This window comes from Scyliorhinus torazame, chromosome 4 (assembly GCF_047496885.1).
Source record: "Scyliorhinus torazame isolate Kashiwa2021f chromosome 4, sScyTor2.1, whole genome shotgun sequence".
NCBI classification, from domain to species: Eukaryota; Metazoa; Chordata; class Chondrichthyes; order Carcharhiniformes; family Scyliorhinidae; genus Scyliorhinus; species Scyliorhinus torazame.
This window is the reverse complement of record NC_092710.1, coordinates 372635656-372654223: the sequence shown is the minus strand read 5'-3', so window position 1 is coordinate 372654223 and position 18568 is coordinate 372635656. Positions and strand designations below refer to the sequence as shown.

The window sequence follows — 18568 nt, the reverse complement described above, 5'->3', positions numbered from 1 at the left end:
CCCCCCGTCTCCGACCGCCCCCCCCCCCCGTCTCCGACCGCCCCCCCCCCCCCCCCCCCCGTCTCCGACCGCCCCGTCTCCGACCGCCCCCCCCCCGTCTCCGACCGCCCCCCCCCCCCGTCTCCGACCGCCCCCCCCCCCCGTCTCCGACCGCCCCCCCCCCCCCCCCCCCCGTCTCCGACCGCCCCCCCCCGTCTCCGACCGCCCCCCCCCGTCTCCGACTGCCCCCCGTCTCCGACCGCCCCGTCTCCGACCGCCCCCCCCCCCCCCCCCCCCCCGTCTCCGACCGCCCCCCCCCGTCTCCGACCGCCCCCCCCCGTCTCTGACCGCCCGCCCCCGTCTCCGACCGCCCCCGTCTCCGACCGCCCCCGTCTCTGACCGCCCCGTCTCCGACCGCCCCCCCCCCGTCTCCGACCGCCCCCCCCCCCCCCCCCCCCGTCTCCGACCGCCCCGTCTCCGACTGCCCCCGTCTCCGACCGCCCCGTCTCCGACTGCCCCCCGTCTCCGACTGCCCCCGTCTCCGACCGCCCCCCCCCCCGTCTCCGACCGCCCCCCCCCCCCCCGTCTCCGACTGCCCCCCGTCTCCGACTGCCCCCCCGTCTCCGACCGCCCCGTCTCCGACTGCCCCCCGTCTCCGACTGCCCCCCGTCTCCGACTGCCCCCCGTCTCCGACTGCCCCCCGTCTCCGACTGCCCCCCGTCTCCGACTGCCCCCGTCTCCGACTGCCCCCCGTCTCCGACTGCCCCCCGTCTCCGACTGCCCCCCGTCTCCGACTGCCCCCCGTCTCCGACTGCCCCCCGTCTCCGACCGCCCCCCGTCTCTGACCCCCCCGTCTCTGACCGCCCCCGTCTCCGACCGCCCCCCCCCCCCCCCCGACTCCGACCGCCCCGTCTCCGACCGCCCCGTCTCCGACCGCCCCCCGTCTCCGACCCCCCCGTCTCTGACCCCCCCGTCTCCGACTGCCCCGTCTCCGACCGCCCCCGTCTCCGACCCCCCCGTCTCTGACCGCCCCCGTCTCCGACTGCCCCGTCTCCGACCGCCCCCGTCTCCGACTGCCCCGTCTCCGACCCCCCCGTCTCCGACTGCCCCGTCTCCGACTGCCCCCCGTCTCCGACCGCCCCGTCTCCGACTGCCCCCGTCTCCGACTGCCCCGTCTCCGACTGCCCCCCGTCTCCGACCGCCCCGTCTCCGACTGCCCCCCGTCTCCGACTGCCCCGTCTCCGACCGCCCCGTCTCCGACCGCCCCGTCTCCGACTGCCCCCCGTCTCCGACTGCCCCGTCTCCGACCGCCCCCGTCTCCGACTGCCCCCCGTCTCCGACTGCCCCGTCTCCGACCGCCCCGTCTCCGACCGCCCCCCGTCTCCGACCGCCCCGTCTCCGACCGCCCCCCCCCATCTCCGACCGCCCCGTCTCCGACCGCCCCGTCTCCGACCGCCCCGTCTCCGACTGCCCCCCGTCTCCGACTGCCCCGTCTCCGACCGCCCCGTCTCCGACTGCCCCCCGTCTCCGACCGCCCCGTCTCCGACTGCCCCCCGTCTCCGACCGCCCCCGTCTCCGACCGCCCCCGTCTCCGACCGCCCCGACTCCGACCGCCCCCCCCCCCGTCTCCGCCCCCCCCCCCGTCTCCGACCGCCCCGACTCCGACCGCCCCGTCTCCGACCGCCCCCCCCCCCGTCTCCGACCGCCCCCCCGTCTCCGACTGCCCCGTCTCCGACTGCCCCCCGACTCCGACCGCCCCCGTCTCCGACCGCCCCGTCTCCGACCGCCCCGTCTCCGACCGCCCCCCCCCCGTCTCCGACCGCCCCCGTCTCCGACCGCCCCCGTCTCCGACCGCCCCCGTCTCCGACCGCCCCCGGTCTCCGACTGCCCCCGTCTCCGACCGCCCCCCGTCTCCGACCGCCCCGACTCCGACCGCCCCCGTCTCCGACCGCCCCCCGTCTCCGACCGCCCCGACTCCGACCGCCCCCGTCTCCGACCGCCCCCCCCCCCGTCTCCGACCGCCCCCGTCTCCGACCGCCCCCGTCTCCGACCGCCCCCGTCTCCGACCGCCCCCGTCTCCGACCGCCCCCGTCTCCGACCGCCCCGTCTCCGACTGCCCCGTCTCCGACTGCCCCCCGTCTCCGACCGCCCCCGGTCTCCGACTGCCCCCCGTCTCCGACCGCCCCCGTCTCCGACCGCCCCGACTCCGACTGCCCCCCGTCTCCGACCGCCCCGTCTCCGACCGCCCCGACTCCGACTGCCCCCCGTCTCCGACCGCCCCGTCTCCGACCGCCCCCGTCTCCGACCGCCCCCCGTCTCCGACCGCCCCCGTCTCCGACCGCCCCCGTCTCCGACCGCCCCGTCTCCGACCGCCCCGTCTCCGACTGCCCCGTCTCCGACTGCCCCCCGTCTCCGACCGCCCCCGGTCTCCGACTGCCCCCCGTCTCCGACCGCCCCCGTCTCCGACCGCCCCGACTCCGACTGCCCCCCGTCTCCGACCGCCCCGTCTCCGACCGCCCCCCGTCTCCGACCGCCCCGTCTCCGACCGCCCCCGTCTCCGACCGCCCCCCGTCTCCGACCGCCCCCGTCTCCGACCGACCCCGTCTCCGACCGCCCCGTCTCCGACCGCCCCGTCTCCGACTGCCCCGTCTCCGACTGCCCCCCGTCTCCGACTGCCCCCCGTCTCCGACCGCCCCGTCTCCGACCGCCCCCCGTCTCCGACCGCCCCGTCTCCGACCGCCCCCGTCTCCGACCGCCCCCCGTCTCCGACCGCCCCCGTCTCCGACCGACCCCGTCTCCGACCGCCCCGTCTCCGACCGCCCCGTCTCCGACCGCCCCCCGTCTCCGACCGCCCCCGTCTCCGACTGCCCCCCGTCTCCGACCGCCCCGTCTCCGACCGCCCCCCGTCTCCGACCGCCCCGTCTCCGACCGCCCCCGTCTCCGACCGCCCCCCGTCTCCGACCGCCCCCGTCTCCGACCGACCCCGTCTCCGACCGCCCCGTCTCCGACCGCCCCGTCTCCGACCGCCCCCCGTCTCCGACCGCCCCCCGTCTCCGACCGCCCCGTCTCCGACCGCCCCCCCGTCTCCGACCGCCCCCCGTCTCCGACCGCCCCCCCCGTCTCCGACCGCCCCCCCCGTCTCCGACCGCCCCCCCGTCTCCGACCGCCCCCCCGTCTCCGACCGCCCCCCGTCTCCGACCGCCCCCCCCGTCTCCGACCGCCCCCGTCTCCGACCGCCCCGTCTCCGACCGCCCCGTCTCCGACCGCCCCGTCTCCGACTGCCCCGTCTCCGACTGCCCCCCGTCTCCGACTGCCCCCCGTCTCTGACCGCCCCCCCGTCTCCGACCGCCCCCCGTCTCCGACCGCCCCCCGTCTCCGACCGCCCCCCCCGTCTCCGACCGCCCCCCCGTCTCCGACCGCCCCCCCGTCTCCGACCGCCCCCCGTCTCCGACCGCCCCCCCCGTCTCCGACTGCCCCCCGACTCCGACCGCCCCCGTCTCCGACCGCCCCCCGTCTCCGACCGCCCCCCCGTCTCCGACCGCCCCCCGTCTCCGACTGCCCCCCGACTCCGACCGCCCCCGTCTCCGACCGCCCCCGTCTCCGACCGCCCCCGTCTCCGACCGCCCCCCGTCTCCGACCGCCCCCCCGTCTCCGACCGCCCCCGTCTCCGACCGCCCCCCGTCTCTGACCGACCCCCGTCTCCGACCGCCCCCCGTCTCCGACTGCCCCCCGTCTCCGACCGCCCCCCGTCTCCGACCGCCCCCCCGTCTCCGACCGCCCCCGTCTCCGACCGCCCCCCGTCTCTGACCGACCCCCGTCTCCGACCGCCCCCGTCTCCGACCGCCCCCCGTCTCTGACCGACCCCCGTCTCCGACCGCCCCCCCGTCTCCGACTGCCCCCCGTCTCCGACCGCCCCCCGTCTCCGACCGCCCCCGTCTCCGACCGCCCCCCGTCTCCGACCGCCCCCCTCTCTGACCGCCCCCCCGTCTCCGACCGCCCTCCCCGTCTCCGACCGCCCCGTCTCCGACCGCCCCGTCTCCGACCGCCCCCCGTCTCTGACCGACCCCCGTCTCCGACCGCCCCCCCGTCTCCGACTGCCCCCCGTCTCCGACCGCCCCCCGTCTCCGACCGCCCCCGTCTCCGACCGCCCCCCGTCTCCGACCGCCCCCCTCTCTGACCGCCCCCCCGTCTCCGACCGCCCCCCCGTCTCCGACCGCCCCGTCTCCGACCGCCCCCCCCCCCCCCCGTCTCCGACCGCCCCCGTCTCCGACCGCCCCCGTCTCCGACCGCCCCCCCGTCTCCGACCGCCCCCCCGTCTCCGACCGCCCCCGTCTCCGACCGCCCCGACTCCGACCGCCCCCCTCGTCTCCGACCGCCCCCGTCTCCGACCGCCCCCCTCGTCTCCGACCGCCCCCGTCTCCGACCGCCCCCGTCTCCGACCGCCCCCCTCGTCTCCGACCGCCCCCGTCTCCGACCGCCCCCGTCTCCGACCGCCCCGTCTCCGACCCCCCCCCCGTCTCCGACCGCCCCCGTCTCCGACCGCCCCCCCGTCTCCGACCGCCCCCCCGTCTCCGACCGCCCCCGTCTCCGACCGCCCCCCCGTCTCCGACCGCCCCCGTCTCCGACCGCCCCCCCGTCTCCGACCGCCCCCGTCTCCGACCGCCCCCCCGTCTCCGACCGCCCCCCCGTCTCCGACCGCCCCCCGTCTCCGACCGCCCCCCCGTCTCCGACCGCCCCCCCGTCTCCGACCGCCCCCCGTCTCCGACCGCCCCCCGTCTCCGACCGCCCCCCTCGTCTCCGACCGCCCCCGTCTCCGACCGCCCCGGTCTCCGACTGCCCCCGTCTCCGACCGCCCCCGTCTCCGACCGCCCCCGTCTCCGACCGCCCCCCCGTCTCCGACCGCCCCCCCGTCTCCGACCACCCCCCCTCGTCTCCGACTGCCCCCCGTCTCCGACCGCCCCCGTCTCCGACCGCCCCCGTCTCCGACCGCCCCCCCGTCTCCGACCGCCCCCCCGTCTCCGACCGCCCCCCCGTCTCCGACCACCCCCCCTCGTCTCCGACTGCCCCCGTCTCCGACCGCCCCCCCGTCTCCGACCGCCCCCGTCTCCGACCGCCCCCCCGTCTCCGACCGCCCCCCCGTCTCCGACCGCCCCCCCGTCTCCGACCGCCCCCCTCGTCTCCGACCGCCCCCGTCTCCGACCGCCCCGGTCTCCGACTGCCCCCGTCTCCGACCGCCCCCGTCTCCGACCGCCCCCGTCTCCGACCGCCCCCCCGTCTCCGACCGCCCCCCCCGTCTCCGACCGCCCCCCCGTCTCCGACCGCCCCCCCGTCTCCGACCGCCCCCCCGTCTCCGACCGCCCCCCCGTCTCCGACCGCCCCCCTCGTCTCCGACCGCCCCCGTCTCCGACCGCCCCGGTCTCCGACTGCCCCCGTCTCCGACCGCCCCCGTCTCCGACCGCCCCCGTCTCCGACCGCCCCCCCGTCTCCGACCGCCCCCCCGTCTCCGACCACCCCCCCTCGTCTCCGACCGCCCCCGTCTCCGACCACCCCCCCTCGTCTCCGACCGCCCCCGTCTCCAACTGCCCACCCGCCTTCGACCGCCCCTCCCGTCTCTGACCGCCCCCGTCTCTGACCGCCCCCCCCCGTCTCCGACCGCCCCTGTCTCCGACCGCCCCGCCTCCGACTGCCCACCCGCCTTCGACCGCCCCCCCCCCGTCTCTGACCGCCCCCGTCTCTGACCGCCCCCCGTCTCCGACCGCCCCCCCGTCTCTGACCGCCCCCCCCCCGTCTCTGACCGCCCCCGTCTCTGACCGCCCCCCGTCTCCGACCGCCCCCCCGTCTCTGACCGCCCCCCCCCGTCTCCGACCGCCCCTGTCTCCGACCGCCCCGCCTTCGACCGCCCCTGTCTCCGACCGCCCCCCGTCTCCAACCGCCCCTGTCTCCGACCGCCCCCCGTCTCCGACCGCCCCCGTCTCCGACCGTCCCCCCGTCTCTGACCGGCCCCCCGTATCCGACCCCCCCCGTCTCCGACCGCCCCCGTCTCCGACCGGCCCCCGTCTCCGACCGCCCCCCTCTCTGACCGCCCCCCCCCCCGTCTCCGACCGCCAACCGTCTCCGACCGCCCCCCCGTCTCTGACCGCCCCCCCCGTCTCTGACCGGCCCCCCGTATCCGACCGCCCCCCGTCTCCGACCGCCCCCCGTCTCCGACCGCCCCCCGTCTCCGACCGCCCCCCCGTCTCTGACCGGCCCCCCGTCTCCGACCGCCCCCCCATCTCTGACCGGCCCCCCGTATCCGACCGCCCCCCGTCTCCGACCGCCCCCGTCTCCGACCGCCCCCGTCTCCGACCGCCCCCGTCTCCGACCGCCCCCGTCTCCGACCGGCCCCCCGACTCCGACCGCCCCCCGTCTCCGACCGCCCCCCCATCTCTGACCGGCCCCCCGTATCCGACCGCCCCCCGTCTCCGACCGCCCCCGTCTCCGACCGCCCCCGTCTCCGACCGCCCCCCGTCTCTGACCGGCCCCCCGTATCCGACCGCCCCCCGTCTCCGACCGCCCCCGTCTCCGACTGCCCCCCCGTCTCTGACCGCCCCCCCCGTCTCCGACCGACCCCCGTCTCTGACCGCCCCCCCCGTCTCTGACCCCCCCCGTCTCTGACCGCCCCCCCCGTCTCTGACCGGCCCCCCGACTCCGACCGCCCCCCGTCTCCGACCGCCCCCCCATCTCTGACCGGCCCCCCGTATCCGACCGCCCCCCGTCTCCGACCGCCCCCGTCTCCGACCGCCCCCGTCTCCGACCGCCCCCCCGTCTCTGACCGGCCCCCCGTATCCGACCGCCCCCCGTCTCCGACCGCCCCCGTCTCCGACCGCCCCCCCGTCTCTGACCGCCCCCCCGTCTCCGACCGACCCCCGTCTCTGACCGCCCCCCCGTCTCTGACCCCCCCCCGTCTCTGACCGCCCCCCCGTCTCCGACCGCCCCCCCGTCTCCGACCGCCCCCCCGTCTCCGACCGCCCCCCCCCGTCTCCGACCGACCCCCGTCTCCGACCGTCCCCAAAACCCCAGCCCACGTCGACCGCCACCCTCTCCCCACCCATCCCCATCCCCTGCTTGTATCCCTGATCGTGTTGCTCTTCCAGGAATTGGCTGTTTGACCTGTGCCGTGGAGTGGAGTTTGAACCTGTCCGAGCCCGACATCTGCCCAAGTCCATCGGATGCAGCAAGAGCTTCCTCGGTCTGCAGGCCCTGAGCAGCTGTGAGCAGGTAGGAGTGTGACAGGCCCAGGGTGGAAGGGGGAGGTGAGGAGTGCGTGTGGGGGACGGGGAGGCCATTTGGCCCCTTGAACCTGTTCCATTCAATAAGTTTGAGGCCGATCTGATTGTGACCTTTCACCCCCCTCGTTTATCAAGAATCTATCTCGCTCGGCCTTAAAAATATTCAAAGATTCTGCTTCCGCTGCCTTCTGAGGACGGGAGTTCCCGAGACTCGCCCCCCGCTGAGAGAATAGATTTCACCTCATCCTTGTCTTAAATGGTGGCCCATTATTGTTAACAGTGACCCCTCGTTCTAGATTCTCTGACATGAGGAAACATCCTCTGCATGGCCACCCTGTCAATACCCCTCAGGATCTTAAAGGTTTCGATCAAGTCGCCTCTTTCCGAACTCCAGTGAATACAAACTCAACCCCTCCAACCTTTCCTCGTTAGACAACCCGCCCATTCCTGGGATTAGTCAATAAACCTTCTCTTAACCGCTCCCAATGCAGTTCCTTCTCAGAACGGAACCGAAAGCCAAAACGGAACCTGAACCTTCTGAGGGGCTCGGCCAATCCCAATCGAAAGCACAAAATGTCCCCGAATTTCAGAAGAGGGGATTGGCTGCTAGCCAAGTCCATCAAAGTGACATCACGAGCTTTTCCCCAGAACGCACGGTGTGTTCAAAACCAAAAGTCTGTAGTTTTAGAAACAGCCAGCAGGACACTCTGGTCTGGGTTCATTATAAAACTTTTTTCTGTTTTAAATACTTACGATCTGTCTTTATATTTCCAGACAGCTTTTTCTCACACTCTATCTTTTTTCCCTTTTCTTTTTGCCATTATTTACTGTTCCTTTACTTTGTCTAATCCCCTGACTTGTCTTAGCACAATGTTATGCTTTTTCTTAAAATTTGAGACTATCTTTAATCTTTCCAGTTCACCACGGATGGTGGAGGGTGGCGCAATGGTTAGCACTGCTGCCTCTCGGCACCGAGGACCCAAGTTCAGTCCCGGCCCCGGATCGCTGTCCGTGTGGAGTTTGCACATTCTCCCTGTGTCTGCACGGGCCTGCACAACCCAATGATGTGCCGGGTAGGAGGATTGGCCACGTTAAATTGCCCCTTAATTGGAAAACCATATTGTATACGCTATACATTTATTTTAAAAAAACACGGGTGGGTCTGTCAAAAGAGAAAATGCTGGAAAATCTCAGCAGGTCTGGCAGCATCTGTGGGGAGAGAACAGAGCGAACGTTTCGAGTCCGATGACCCTTTGTCAAAGCTCACAGACAGAGAAAGTGGGGAATATTTATACTGTGGAGTGAGAATGAAAGATGAGTCACAGCCACAGAAACCCAGGGAAACCGGGTGCTAATGGCCACAGAAACCAAGGGAACAGAGTGCTAATGGCCACAGAAACCAAGGGAACAGAGTGTTAATGTCAGTCCCCAGAGAGAACAACAGATGTGAAAGGTCAAACAGCAGGGAAACTAACATCAGAGGATTAACTGTAGATGTAGGGGAGGGGACGGGGGAAGCAAAGAGGAGAAAGGTGCAGGAAAGATGGATAAGATTGGAGTGGGGGGGGTTTAAATATATATTAAGAAAGAAAGAAATGGTAAAAGACGGTTAAAATGGGATGAAAACAAATGGGTCGAGGTAGAGCTGATCATCTGAAGTTGTTGAATTCGATGTTCAGGCCGGAAGGCTGTAGCGTGCCTAACCGGAAGATGAGATGTTGTTCCTCCAGTTTGTGTTGAGCTTCACCGGAACATTGCAGCAGGCCAAGGACAGACATGTGGACAGGGTCTTGTGTTAAAATAGCAAGCAACGGGAAGGTCAGGGTCCTGAATGCGCACAGACCGAAGGTGCTCAGCAAAGCGATCACCCTGTCTGCGTTTGGTCTCTCCGATATAGAGGAGACCACATTGGGAGCAGAGAATGCAGTAGACCAAATGGGAAGAGATGCAAGTGAAACGCTGCTTAACCTGGAATGAGTGTTTTGGGGCTGGGATGTTAAGCATGGAAGAGGTAAAGGGGCAGGTGTTACACCTTCTGCGGTTGCATGGGAAGGTGCCATGGGTGATGGGAGAGGTACTGGGTATGGTGGAGGAGTGGACTAGATTGTCTCGGAGGGAACGGTCTCTGCGGAATGCTGACAGAGGGAGTGAAGGGAAGATGTGTTTGGTGGTGGCATTACACTGGAGTTGGCGAAAATGGCGGAGGATTATGCTTAACAGAGGTCGGGTCCATCCCTTGGACTTTTCCTCACTCATTGGAGTGTATCGTTTCTGTGTATTCTGAAATATGTCTGTAAATGTCTGCCACTGTTTGATCTAACCCAAACGTTATTTGCCAATTCATTCTGGTAGTTCTGATTTAATTCCTCATAATTGGCATTATTTAGCAACATAATCTCAGATCCACTCTTCTCTCCCCCAAACTGAATGTAAAATTCAAGCATATTATGATCACTGCTACCGAGAGGTGCCTTCACGAATGAATTCTAGCTCATTGCACAATACCAGGTCGTAGAGCCTGCTCTCTGGTTGATTCCAGAACATGCTTTTCTAAGAAACTATCCTGAAAACATTCAATTAACTCCTCATTTATGATGTGGAGATGCCGGCGTTGGTCTGGGGTGAGCACAGTACGAAGTCTTACAACACCAGGTTAAAGTCTAACAGGTTTGTTTCAAACACTAGCTTTCGGAGCGCTGCTCCTTCCTCAGGTGAATGAAGAGGTAGGTTCCAGAAACATAGATATAGACAGATTCAGGTGCACCTGTAAATCAACTTTTTGCGACTCATGCACTAGCACACCCAGGTCTCTCTGCACAGCGGCATGTTTTAATATTTTATCATTTAAATAATAATCCCTTTTGCTGTTATTCCGACCAAAATGGATAACCTCACATTTGTCAACATTGTATTCCATCTGCCAGACCCTAGCCCATTCACATAAACCTTGCCCCTTGCACCTTAAACCTATGCCCCCTAGTAATTGACCCCTCTACCCTGGGGAAAAGCCTCTGACTATCCACCCTGTCTATGCCCCTCATAATTTTGTAGACCTCTATCATGTCGGCCCTCAGCCTCCGTCATTCCTGCCCTCATAGCTATGAGGGCACGTTGATGCAACAGTCAAGCACACTCAACAACTTCTCTACTTCCTACGGAAGCTAAAGAAATTCGGCATGTCTGCATCGACTCTCACAAACTTCTACAGATGTGCGATAGAGAGCGTCCTATCCGGCTGCATCACAGCCTGGTATGGAAACTGCACAGTGGTTAGCACTGCTATGTCACGGCGCCAAAGACCCAGGTTCGGTCCCGCCACTGGGTCACTGTCCGTGTGGAGTTTGCACATTCTCCCCGTGTCTGCGTGGGTCTCACCCCCACAACGCAGAGATGTGCAGGGGAGGTGGATTGGCCGCGTTAAATTGCCCCTTAATTGGAAAAAAAATAATTGGGCACTTAGGTTTTAAAAAAACATTCTTGAAGTAAAGATGTAAGCTGCTTCCACCACCTGCTCTTGTTCTTTCCCCAAAATCTGAACCAACTTGGATCCTGACAACGGAACATCAGCCTCCCTATCGGCACTCCTCAACTTCTCTTCATCCTGTCCCAACTTGTGACTTTGTGATCTTATCACCAGTGTCAGGGTACACCAGGATATGCAGCTTGCAACGCCCCAGTTGTTTTGACTTTCCATTGGCTTTTCAACCACAGTAGGCTGCACTCCCTGTGATCCAGCTGTATCGCCACCCAGGAGAAACTGGACCCCTGAAAGGGAATCTTTCTGTTACTCCGATCACCACTTTTCACAGGACTCTCTAGCCTTACCTGGCAGAGTGACACATTACTGATCTCACCACTAATTCCACATATTACCATCTTTCCTGGCAATGCTCCTTCCAAACATCCCGCCCTGTGTCCCGGCCCACAGCCCGCGCGTCTCGCCCCGCGTCCCACCCTGTGTCCCGCGTCCCACCCTGCGCCCCGTGTCCCGCGTCCCACCCTGCGCCCTGTGTCCCGCGTCCCACCCTGCGCCCCGTGTCCCGCGTCCCACCCTGCGCCCTGTGTCCCGCGTCCCACCCTGCGCCCCGTGTCCCGCGTCCCACCCTGCGCCCTGTGTCCTGCCCTGCGCCCCGTGTCCCGCCCCGCCCCGCGTCGCGCCCCGTGTCCCGCCCTGCACCCCGGCCTGCGCTCCGCCCCGCGTCCCGCCCTGAGCCCCGCGTCCCGCCCTGAGCCCCGTGTCCCGCCCTGAGCCCCGTGTCCCGCCCTGAGCCCCGTGTCCCGCCCTGAGCCCCGCGTCCCGCCCTGCGCCCCGCGTCCCGCCCTGAGCCCCGTGTCCCGCCCTGAGCCCCGTGTCCCGCCCTGAGCCCCGCGTCCCGCCCTGAGCCCCGCGTCCCGCCCTGAGCCCCGTGTCCCGCCCTGAGCCCCGTGTCCCGCCCTGAGCTCCGCGTCCCGCCCTGCGCCCCGTGTCCCGCCCTGAGCCCCGTGTCCCGCCCTGCGCCCCGCACTGAGCCCCGCGTCCCGCCCTGCGCCCCGCGTCCCGCCCTGCGCCCCGCGTCCCGCCCTGCGCCCCGCGTCCCGCCCTGAGCCCCGCGTCCCGCCCTGCGCCCCGCGCCCCGCGTCCCGGCCTGCACATCGTGTCCCGCCCTGCGCCCCGTGTCCCGCCCTGTGCCCCGCGTCCCGCCCTGCGCCCCGTGTCCCGCCCTGCGCCCCGTGTCCCGCCCTGCGCCCCGCGCCCCGGCCTGCACATCGTGTCCCGCCCTGCGCCCCGCGCCCCGGCCTGCACATCGTGTCCCGCCCTGCGCCCCGCGTCCCGCACTGAGCCCCGCGTCCCGCCCTGCGCCCCGCGTCCCGCCCTGCGCCCCGCGTCCCGCCCTGCGCCCCGCGTCCCGCCCTGCGCCCCGCGCCCCGGCCTGCACATCGTGTCCCGCCCTGCGCCCCGTGTCCCGCCCTGCGCCCCGTGTCCCGCCCTGCACATCGTGTCCCGCGCCCCGTGTCCCGCCCTGCGCCCCGCGTCCCGCCCTGCGCCCCGTGTCCCGCCCTGCGCCCCGTGTCCCGCCCTGCGCCCCGTGTCCCGCCCTGCGCCCCGTGTCCCGCCCTGCGCCCCGTGTCCCGCCCTGCGCCCCGTGTCCGGCCCTGCGCCCCGTGTCCCGCCATGCGCCCCGTGTCCCGCCCTGCGCCCCGTGTCCCGCCCTGCGCCCCGTGTCCCGCCCTGCGCCCCGTGTCCCGCCCTGAGCCCCGCGCCCCGCCCTGCGCCCCGCGTCCCGCCCTGCACATCGCGTCCCGCCCTGCGCCCCACGTCCCGCCCTGCGCCCCGTGTCCCGCCCTGCGCCCCGTGTCCCGCCCTGCGCCCCGTGTCCCGCCCTGCGCCCCGTGTCCCGCCCTGCGCCCCGTGTCCCGCCCTGCGCCCCGCGTCCCGCCCTGCGCCCCGCGTCCCGCCCTGCGCCCCGCGTCCCGCCCTGCGCCCCGCGTCCCGCCCCGCGTCCCGCCCTGCGCCCTGCGCCCCGCGTCCCGCCCTGCGCCCCGCGTCCCGCCCTGCGCCCCGCGTCCCGCCCTGAGCCCCGTGTCCCGCCCTGCGCCCCGTGTCCCGCCCTGCGCCCCGTGTCCCGCCCTGCGGCCCGTGTTCCGCCCTGCGCCCCGCGTCCCGCCCTGCGCCCCGCGTCCCGCCCTGCGCCCCGCGTCCCGCCCTGAGCCCCGCGTCCCGCCCTGAGCCCCGCGTCCCGCCCTGAGCCCCGCGTCCCGCCCTGAGCCCCGCGTCCCGCCCTGCGCCCCGCGTCCCGCCCTGAGCCCCGCGTCCCGCCCTGAGCCCCGCGTCCCGCCCTGAGCCCCGCGTCCCGCCCTGCACATCGTGTCCCGCCCTGAGCCCCGCGTCCCGCCCTGCACATCGTGTCCCGCCCTGAGCCCCGCGTCCCGCCCTGCACATCGTGTCCCGCCCTGAGCCCCGCGTCCCGCCCTGAGCCCCGCGTCCCGCCCTGCGCCCCGCGTCCCGCCCCGCGTCCCGCCCTGCGCCCCGCGTCCCGCCCTGCGCCCCGTGTCCCGCGTCTCGCCCTGCGCCCCGTGTCCCGCCCTGCACCCCGTGTCCCGCCCTGCGCCCCGTGTCCCGCCCTGCGCCCCGCGTCCTGCCCTGCGCCCCGCGTCCCGCCCTGCACCCCGTGTCCCGCCCTGCACCCCGTGTCCCGCCCTGCACCCCGTGTCCCGCCCTGCACCCCGTGTCCCGCCCTGCGCCCCGTGTCCCGCCCTGCACCCCGTGTCCCGCCCTGCACCCCGTGTCCCGCCCTGAGCCCCGTGTCCCGCCCTGCGCCCCGCGTCCCGCCCTGCGCCCCGCGTCCCGCCCTGCGCCCCGTGTCCCGCGTCTCGCCCCGTGTCCCGCCCTGCGCCCCGTGTCCCGCCCTGCGCCCCGTGTCCCGCCCTGCACCCCGTGTCCCGCCCTGCACCCCGTGTCCCGCCCTGCGCCCCGTGTCCCGACCTGCGCCCCGTGTCCCGCCCTGAGCCCCGTGTCCCGCCCTGCGCCCCGTGTCCCGCCCTGCGCCCCGCGTCCCGCCCTGCACCCCGCGTCCCGCCCTGCGCCCCGCGTCCCGCCCTGCGCCCCGCGTCCCGCCCTGCGCCCCGCGTCCCGCCCTGCGCCCCGCGCCCCGGCCTGCACATCGTGTCCCGCCCTGCGCCCCGTGTCCCGCCCTGCGCCCCGCGTCCCGCCCTGCGTCCCGCCCTGCGCCCCGCGTCCCGCCCTGCGCCCCGCGTCCCGCCCTGCGCCCCGCGCCCCGGCCTGCACATCGTGTCCCGCCCTGCGCCCCGTGTCCCGCCCTGCGCCCCGTGTCCCGCCCTGCACATCGTGTCCCGCGCCCCGTGTCCCGCCCTGCGCCCCGCGTCCCGCCCTGCGCCCCGTGTCCCGCCCTGCGCCCCGTGTCCCGCCCTGCACATCGTGTCCCGCCCTGCGCCCCGTGTCCCGCCCTGCGCCCCGTGTCCCGCCCTGCGCCCCGTGTCCCGCCCTGCGCCCCGTGTCCCGCCCTGAGCCCCGCCCTGCGCCCCGCGTCCCGCCCTGCACATCGTGTCCCGCCCTGCGCCCCGCGTCCCGCCCTGCACATCGTGTCCCGCCCCGCGCCCCGTGTCCCGCCCCGCGCCCCGTGTCCCGCCCCGCACATCGTGTCCCGCCCCGCGCCCCGTGTCCCGCCCTGCACATCGTGTCCCGCCCTGAGCCCCGTGTCCCGCCCTGCGCCCCGTGTCCCGCCCTGCACATCGTGTCCCGCCCTGAGCCCCGCGTCCCGCCCTGAGCCCCGCGTCCCGCCCTGCACATCGTGTCCCGCCCCGCGCCCCGTGTCCCGCCCTGCACATCGTGTCCCGCCCCGCGCCCCGTGTCCCGCCCTGCACATCGTGTCCCGCCCCGCGCCCCGTGTCCCGCCCTGCACATCGTGTCCCGCCCTGCACATCATGTCCCGCCCTGAGCCCCGCGTCCCGCCCTGAGCCCCGCGTCCCGCCCTGAGCCCCGCGTCCCGCCCTGCGCCCCGCGCCCCGGCCTGCACATCGTGTCCCGCCCTGCGCCCCGCGTCCCGCCCTGCGCCCCGTGTCCCGCCCTGCGCCCCGCGTCCCGCCCTGCGCCCCGTGTCCCGCCCTGCGCCCCGTGTCCCGCCCTGAGCCCCGCGTCCCGCCCTGCGCCCCGCGCCCCGGCCTGCACATCGTGTCCCGCCCTGCGCCCCGTGTCCCGCCCTGCGCCCCGTGTCCCGCCCTGCGCCCCGTGTCCCGCCCTGCGCCCCGCGCCCCGCGTCCCGCCCTGCGCCCCGCCCTGCGCCCCGCGTCCCGCCCTGCGCCCCGCGTCCCGCCCTGCGCCCCGCGTCCCGCCCTGCGCCCCGCCCTGCGCCCCGCGTCCCGCCCTGCGCCCCGCGTCCCGCACTGAGCCCCGCGTCCCGCCCTGCGCCCCGCGTCCCGCCCTGCGCCCCGCGTCCCGCCCTGCGCCCCGCGTCCCGCACTGAGCCCCGCGTCCCGCCCTGAGCCCCGCGTCCCGCCCTGCGCCCCGTGTCCCGCCCTGCGCCCCGCGCCCCGGCCTGCACATCGTGTCCCGCCCTGCGCCCCGTGTCCCGCCCAGCGCCCCGCGTCCCGCCCTGCGCCCCGCGTCCCGCCCTGCGCCCCGCGTCCCGCCCTGCGCCCCGTGTCCCGCCCTGCGCCCCGTGTCCCGCCCTGCGTCCCGCCCTGCGCCCCGTGTCCCGCCCTGAGCCCCGTGTCCCGCCCTGCGCCCCGTGTCCCGCCCTGCGCCCCGCGTCCCGCCCGGCGCCCCGCGTCCCGCCCTGCGCCCCGTGTCCCGCCCTGCGCCCCGTGTCCCGCGTCTCGCCCTGCGCCCCGTGTCCCGCCCTGCACCCCGTGTCCCGCCCTGCACCCCGTGTCCCGCCTTGAGCCCCGTGTCCCGCCCTGCGCCCCGTGTCCCGACCTGCGCCCCGTGTCCCGCCCTGAGCCCCGTGTCCCGCCCTGCGCCCCGTGTCCCGCCCTGCGCCCCGCGTCCCGCCCTGCACCCCGCGTCCCGCCATGAGCCCCGTGTCCCGCCCTGCGCCCCGTGTCCCGCCCTGCGCCCCGTGTCCCGCCCTGCGCCCCGCGTCCCGCCCTGCGCCCCGCGCCCCGGCCTGCACATCGTGTCCCGCCCTGCGCCCCGCGTCCCGCCCTGCGCCCCGCGTCCCGCCCTGCGTCCCGCCCTGCGCCCCGCGTCCCGCCCTGCGCCCCGCGTCCCGCCCTGCGCCCCGCGCCCCGGCCTGCACATCGTGTCCCGCCCTGCGCCCCGTGTCCCGCCCTGCGCCCCGTGTCCCGCCCTGCACATCGTGTCCCGCGCCCCGTGTCCCGCCCTGCGCCCCGCGTCCCGCCCTGCGCCCCGTGTCCCGCCCTGCGCCCCGTGTCCCGCCCTGCACATCGTGTCCCGCCCTGCGCCCCGTGTCCCGCCCTGCGCCCCGTGTCCCGCCCTGCGCCCCGTGTCCCGCCCTGCGCCCCGTGTCCCGCCCTGAGCCCCGCCCTGCGCCCCGCGTCCCGCCCTGCACATCGTGTCCCGCCCTGCGCCCCGCGTCCCGCCCTGCACATCGTGTCCCGCCCCGCGCCCCGTGTCCCGCCCCGCGCCCCGTGTCCCGCCCCGCACATCGTGTCCCGCCCCGCGCCCCGTGTCCCGCCCTGCACATCGTGTCCCGCCCTGAGCCCCGTGTCCCGCCCTGCGCCCCGTGTCCCGCCCTGCACATCGTGTCCCGCCCTGAGCCCCGCGTCCCGCCCTGAGCCCCGCGTCCCGCCCTGCACATCGTGTCCCGCCCCGCGCCCCGTGTCCCGCCCTGCACATCGTGTCCCGCCCCGCGCCCCGTGTCCCGCCCTGCACATCGTGTCCCGCCCCGCGCCCCGTGTCCCGCCCTGCACATCGTGTCCCGCCCTGCACATCATGTCCCGCCCTGAGCCCCGCGTCCCGCCCTGAGCCCCGCGTCCCGCCCTGCGCCCCGCGTCCCGCCCTGCGCCCCGTGTCCCGCCCTGCGCCCCGTGTCCCGCCCTGAGCCCCGCGTCCCGCCCTGCGCCCCGCGCCCCGGCCTGCACATCGTGTCCCGCCCTGCGCCCCGCGTCCCGCCCTGCGCCCCGCGTCCCGCCCTGCGCCCCGTGTCCCGCCCTGCGCCCCGCGTCCCGCCCTGCGCCCCGCGTCCCGCCCTGCGCCCCGCGTCCCGCACTGAGCCCCGCGTCCCGCCCTGAGCCCCGCGTCCAGCCCTGCGCCCCGTGTCCCGCCCTGCGCCCCGCGCCCCGGCCTGCACATCGTGTCCCGCCCTGCGCCCCGTGTCCCGCCCTGCGCCCCGCGTCCCGCCCTGCGCCCCGCGTCCCGCCCTGCGCCCCGTGTCCCGCCCTGCGCCCCGTGTCCCGCCCTGCGCCCCGTGTCCCGCCCTGCGTCCCGCCCTGCGCCCCGTGTCCCGCCCTGCGCCCGCCCTGCGCCCCGTGTCCCGCCCTGCGCCCCGTGTCCCGCCCTGCGCCCCGCGTCCCGCCCGGCGCCCCGCGTCCCGCCCTGCGCCCCGTGTCCCGCCCTGCGCCCCGTGTCCCGCCCTGCGCCCCGTGTCCCGCCCTGCACATCGTGTCCCGCCCTGCGCCCCGTGTCCCGCCCTGCGCCCCGTGTCCCGCCCTGAGCCCCGCCCTGCGCCCCGCGTCCCGCCCTGCACATCGTGTCCCGCCCTGCGCCCCGCGTCCCGCCCTGCACATCGTGTCCCGCCCCGCGTCCCGCCCTGCGCCCCGCCCTGCGCCCTGCGCCCCGCCCTGCGCCCCGCGTCCCGCCCTGCGCCCCGCGTCCCGCCCTGCGCCCCGCGTCCCGCACTGAGCCCCGCGTCCCGCCCTGCGCCCCGCGTCCCGCACTGAGCCCCGCGTCCCGCCCTGAGCCCCGCGTCCCGCCCTGCGCCCCGCGTCCCGCCCTGCGCCCCGCGCCCCGGCCTGCACATCGTGTCCCGCCCTGCGCCCCGTGTCCCGCCCTGCGCCCCGCGTCCCGCCATGCGCCCCGCGCCCCGCCCTGCGCCCCATGTCCCGCCCTGCGCCCCGTGTCCCGCCCTGCGCCCCGTGTCCCGCCCTGCGTCCCGCCCTGCGCCCCGTGTCCCGCCCTGCGTCCCGCCCTGAGCCCCGTGTCCCGCCCTGCGCCCCGTGTCCCGCCCTGCGCCCCGCGTCCCGCCCGGCGCCCCGTGTCCCGCCCTGCGCCCCGTGTCCCGCCCTGCGCCCCGTGTCCCGCCCTGCGCCCCGTGTCCCGCCCTGCACATCGTGTCCCGCCCTGCGCCCCGTGTCCCGCCCTGCGCCCCGTGTCCCGCCCTGCGCCCCGTGTCCCGCCCTGAGCCCCGCCCTGCGCCCCGCGTCCCGCCCTGCACATCGTGTCCCGCCCTGCGCCCCGCGTCCCGCCCTGCACATCGTGTCCCGCCCTGAGCCCCGCGTCCCGCCCTGCGCCCCGCGTCCCGCCCTGCGCCCCGCGTCCCGCCCTGCGCCCCGCGTCCCGCCCTGCGCCCCGCGTCCCGCACTGAGCCCCGCGTCCCGCCCTGCGCCCCGCGTCCCGCCCTGCGCCCCGCGCCCCGCCCCGCGTCCCGCCCGGCGCCCCGCGTCCCGCCCTGCGCCCCGCGTCCCGCCCTGCGCCCCGTGTCCCGCCCTGCGCCCCGTGTCCCGCCCTGCGCCCCGTGTCCCGCCCTGCACATCGTGTCCCGCCCTGCGCCCCGTGTCCCGCCCTGCGCCCCGCGTCCCGCCCCGCGCCCCGCGTCCCGCCCTGCGCCCCGTGTTCCGCCCTGCGCCCCGCGTCCCGCCCTGAGCCCCGCGTCCCGCCCTGCGCCCCGCGTCCCGCCCTGCACCCCGTGTCCCGCCCTGCGCCC

The 18568-nt window shown here is 74.3% G+C and overlaps 2 protein-coding genes across 3 annotated transcripts in view; both read left to right on the top strand.

The window, feature by feature from the left end:
• Positions 1–18568, top strand: part of LOC140411246 (kinesin light chain 1-like) — a 669745-nt gene that overhangs the window by 406106 nt on the left and 245071 nt on the right. The gene's annotated exons all lie outside the window — the stretch shown is intronic.
• Positions 1–18568, top strand: part of polh (polymerase (DNA directed), eta) — a 169315-nt gene that overhangs the window by 130636 nt on the left and 20111 nt on the right. The window contains exon 7 of the mRNA XM_072500359.1: positions 7113–7236. Within this exon, the coding sequence (XP_072356460.1) occupies positions 7113–7236 (124 nt within the window). The remainder of the gene's footprint in view (positions 1–7112; positions 7237–18568) is intronic.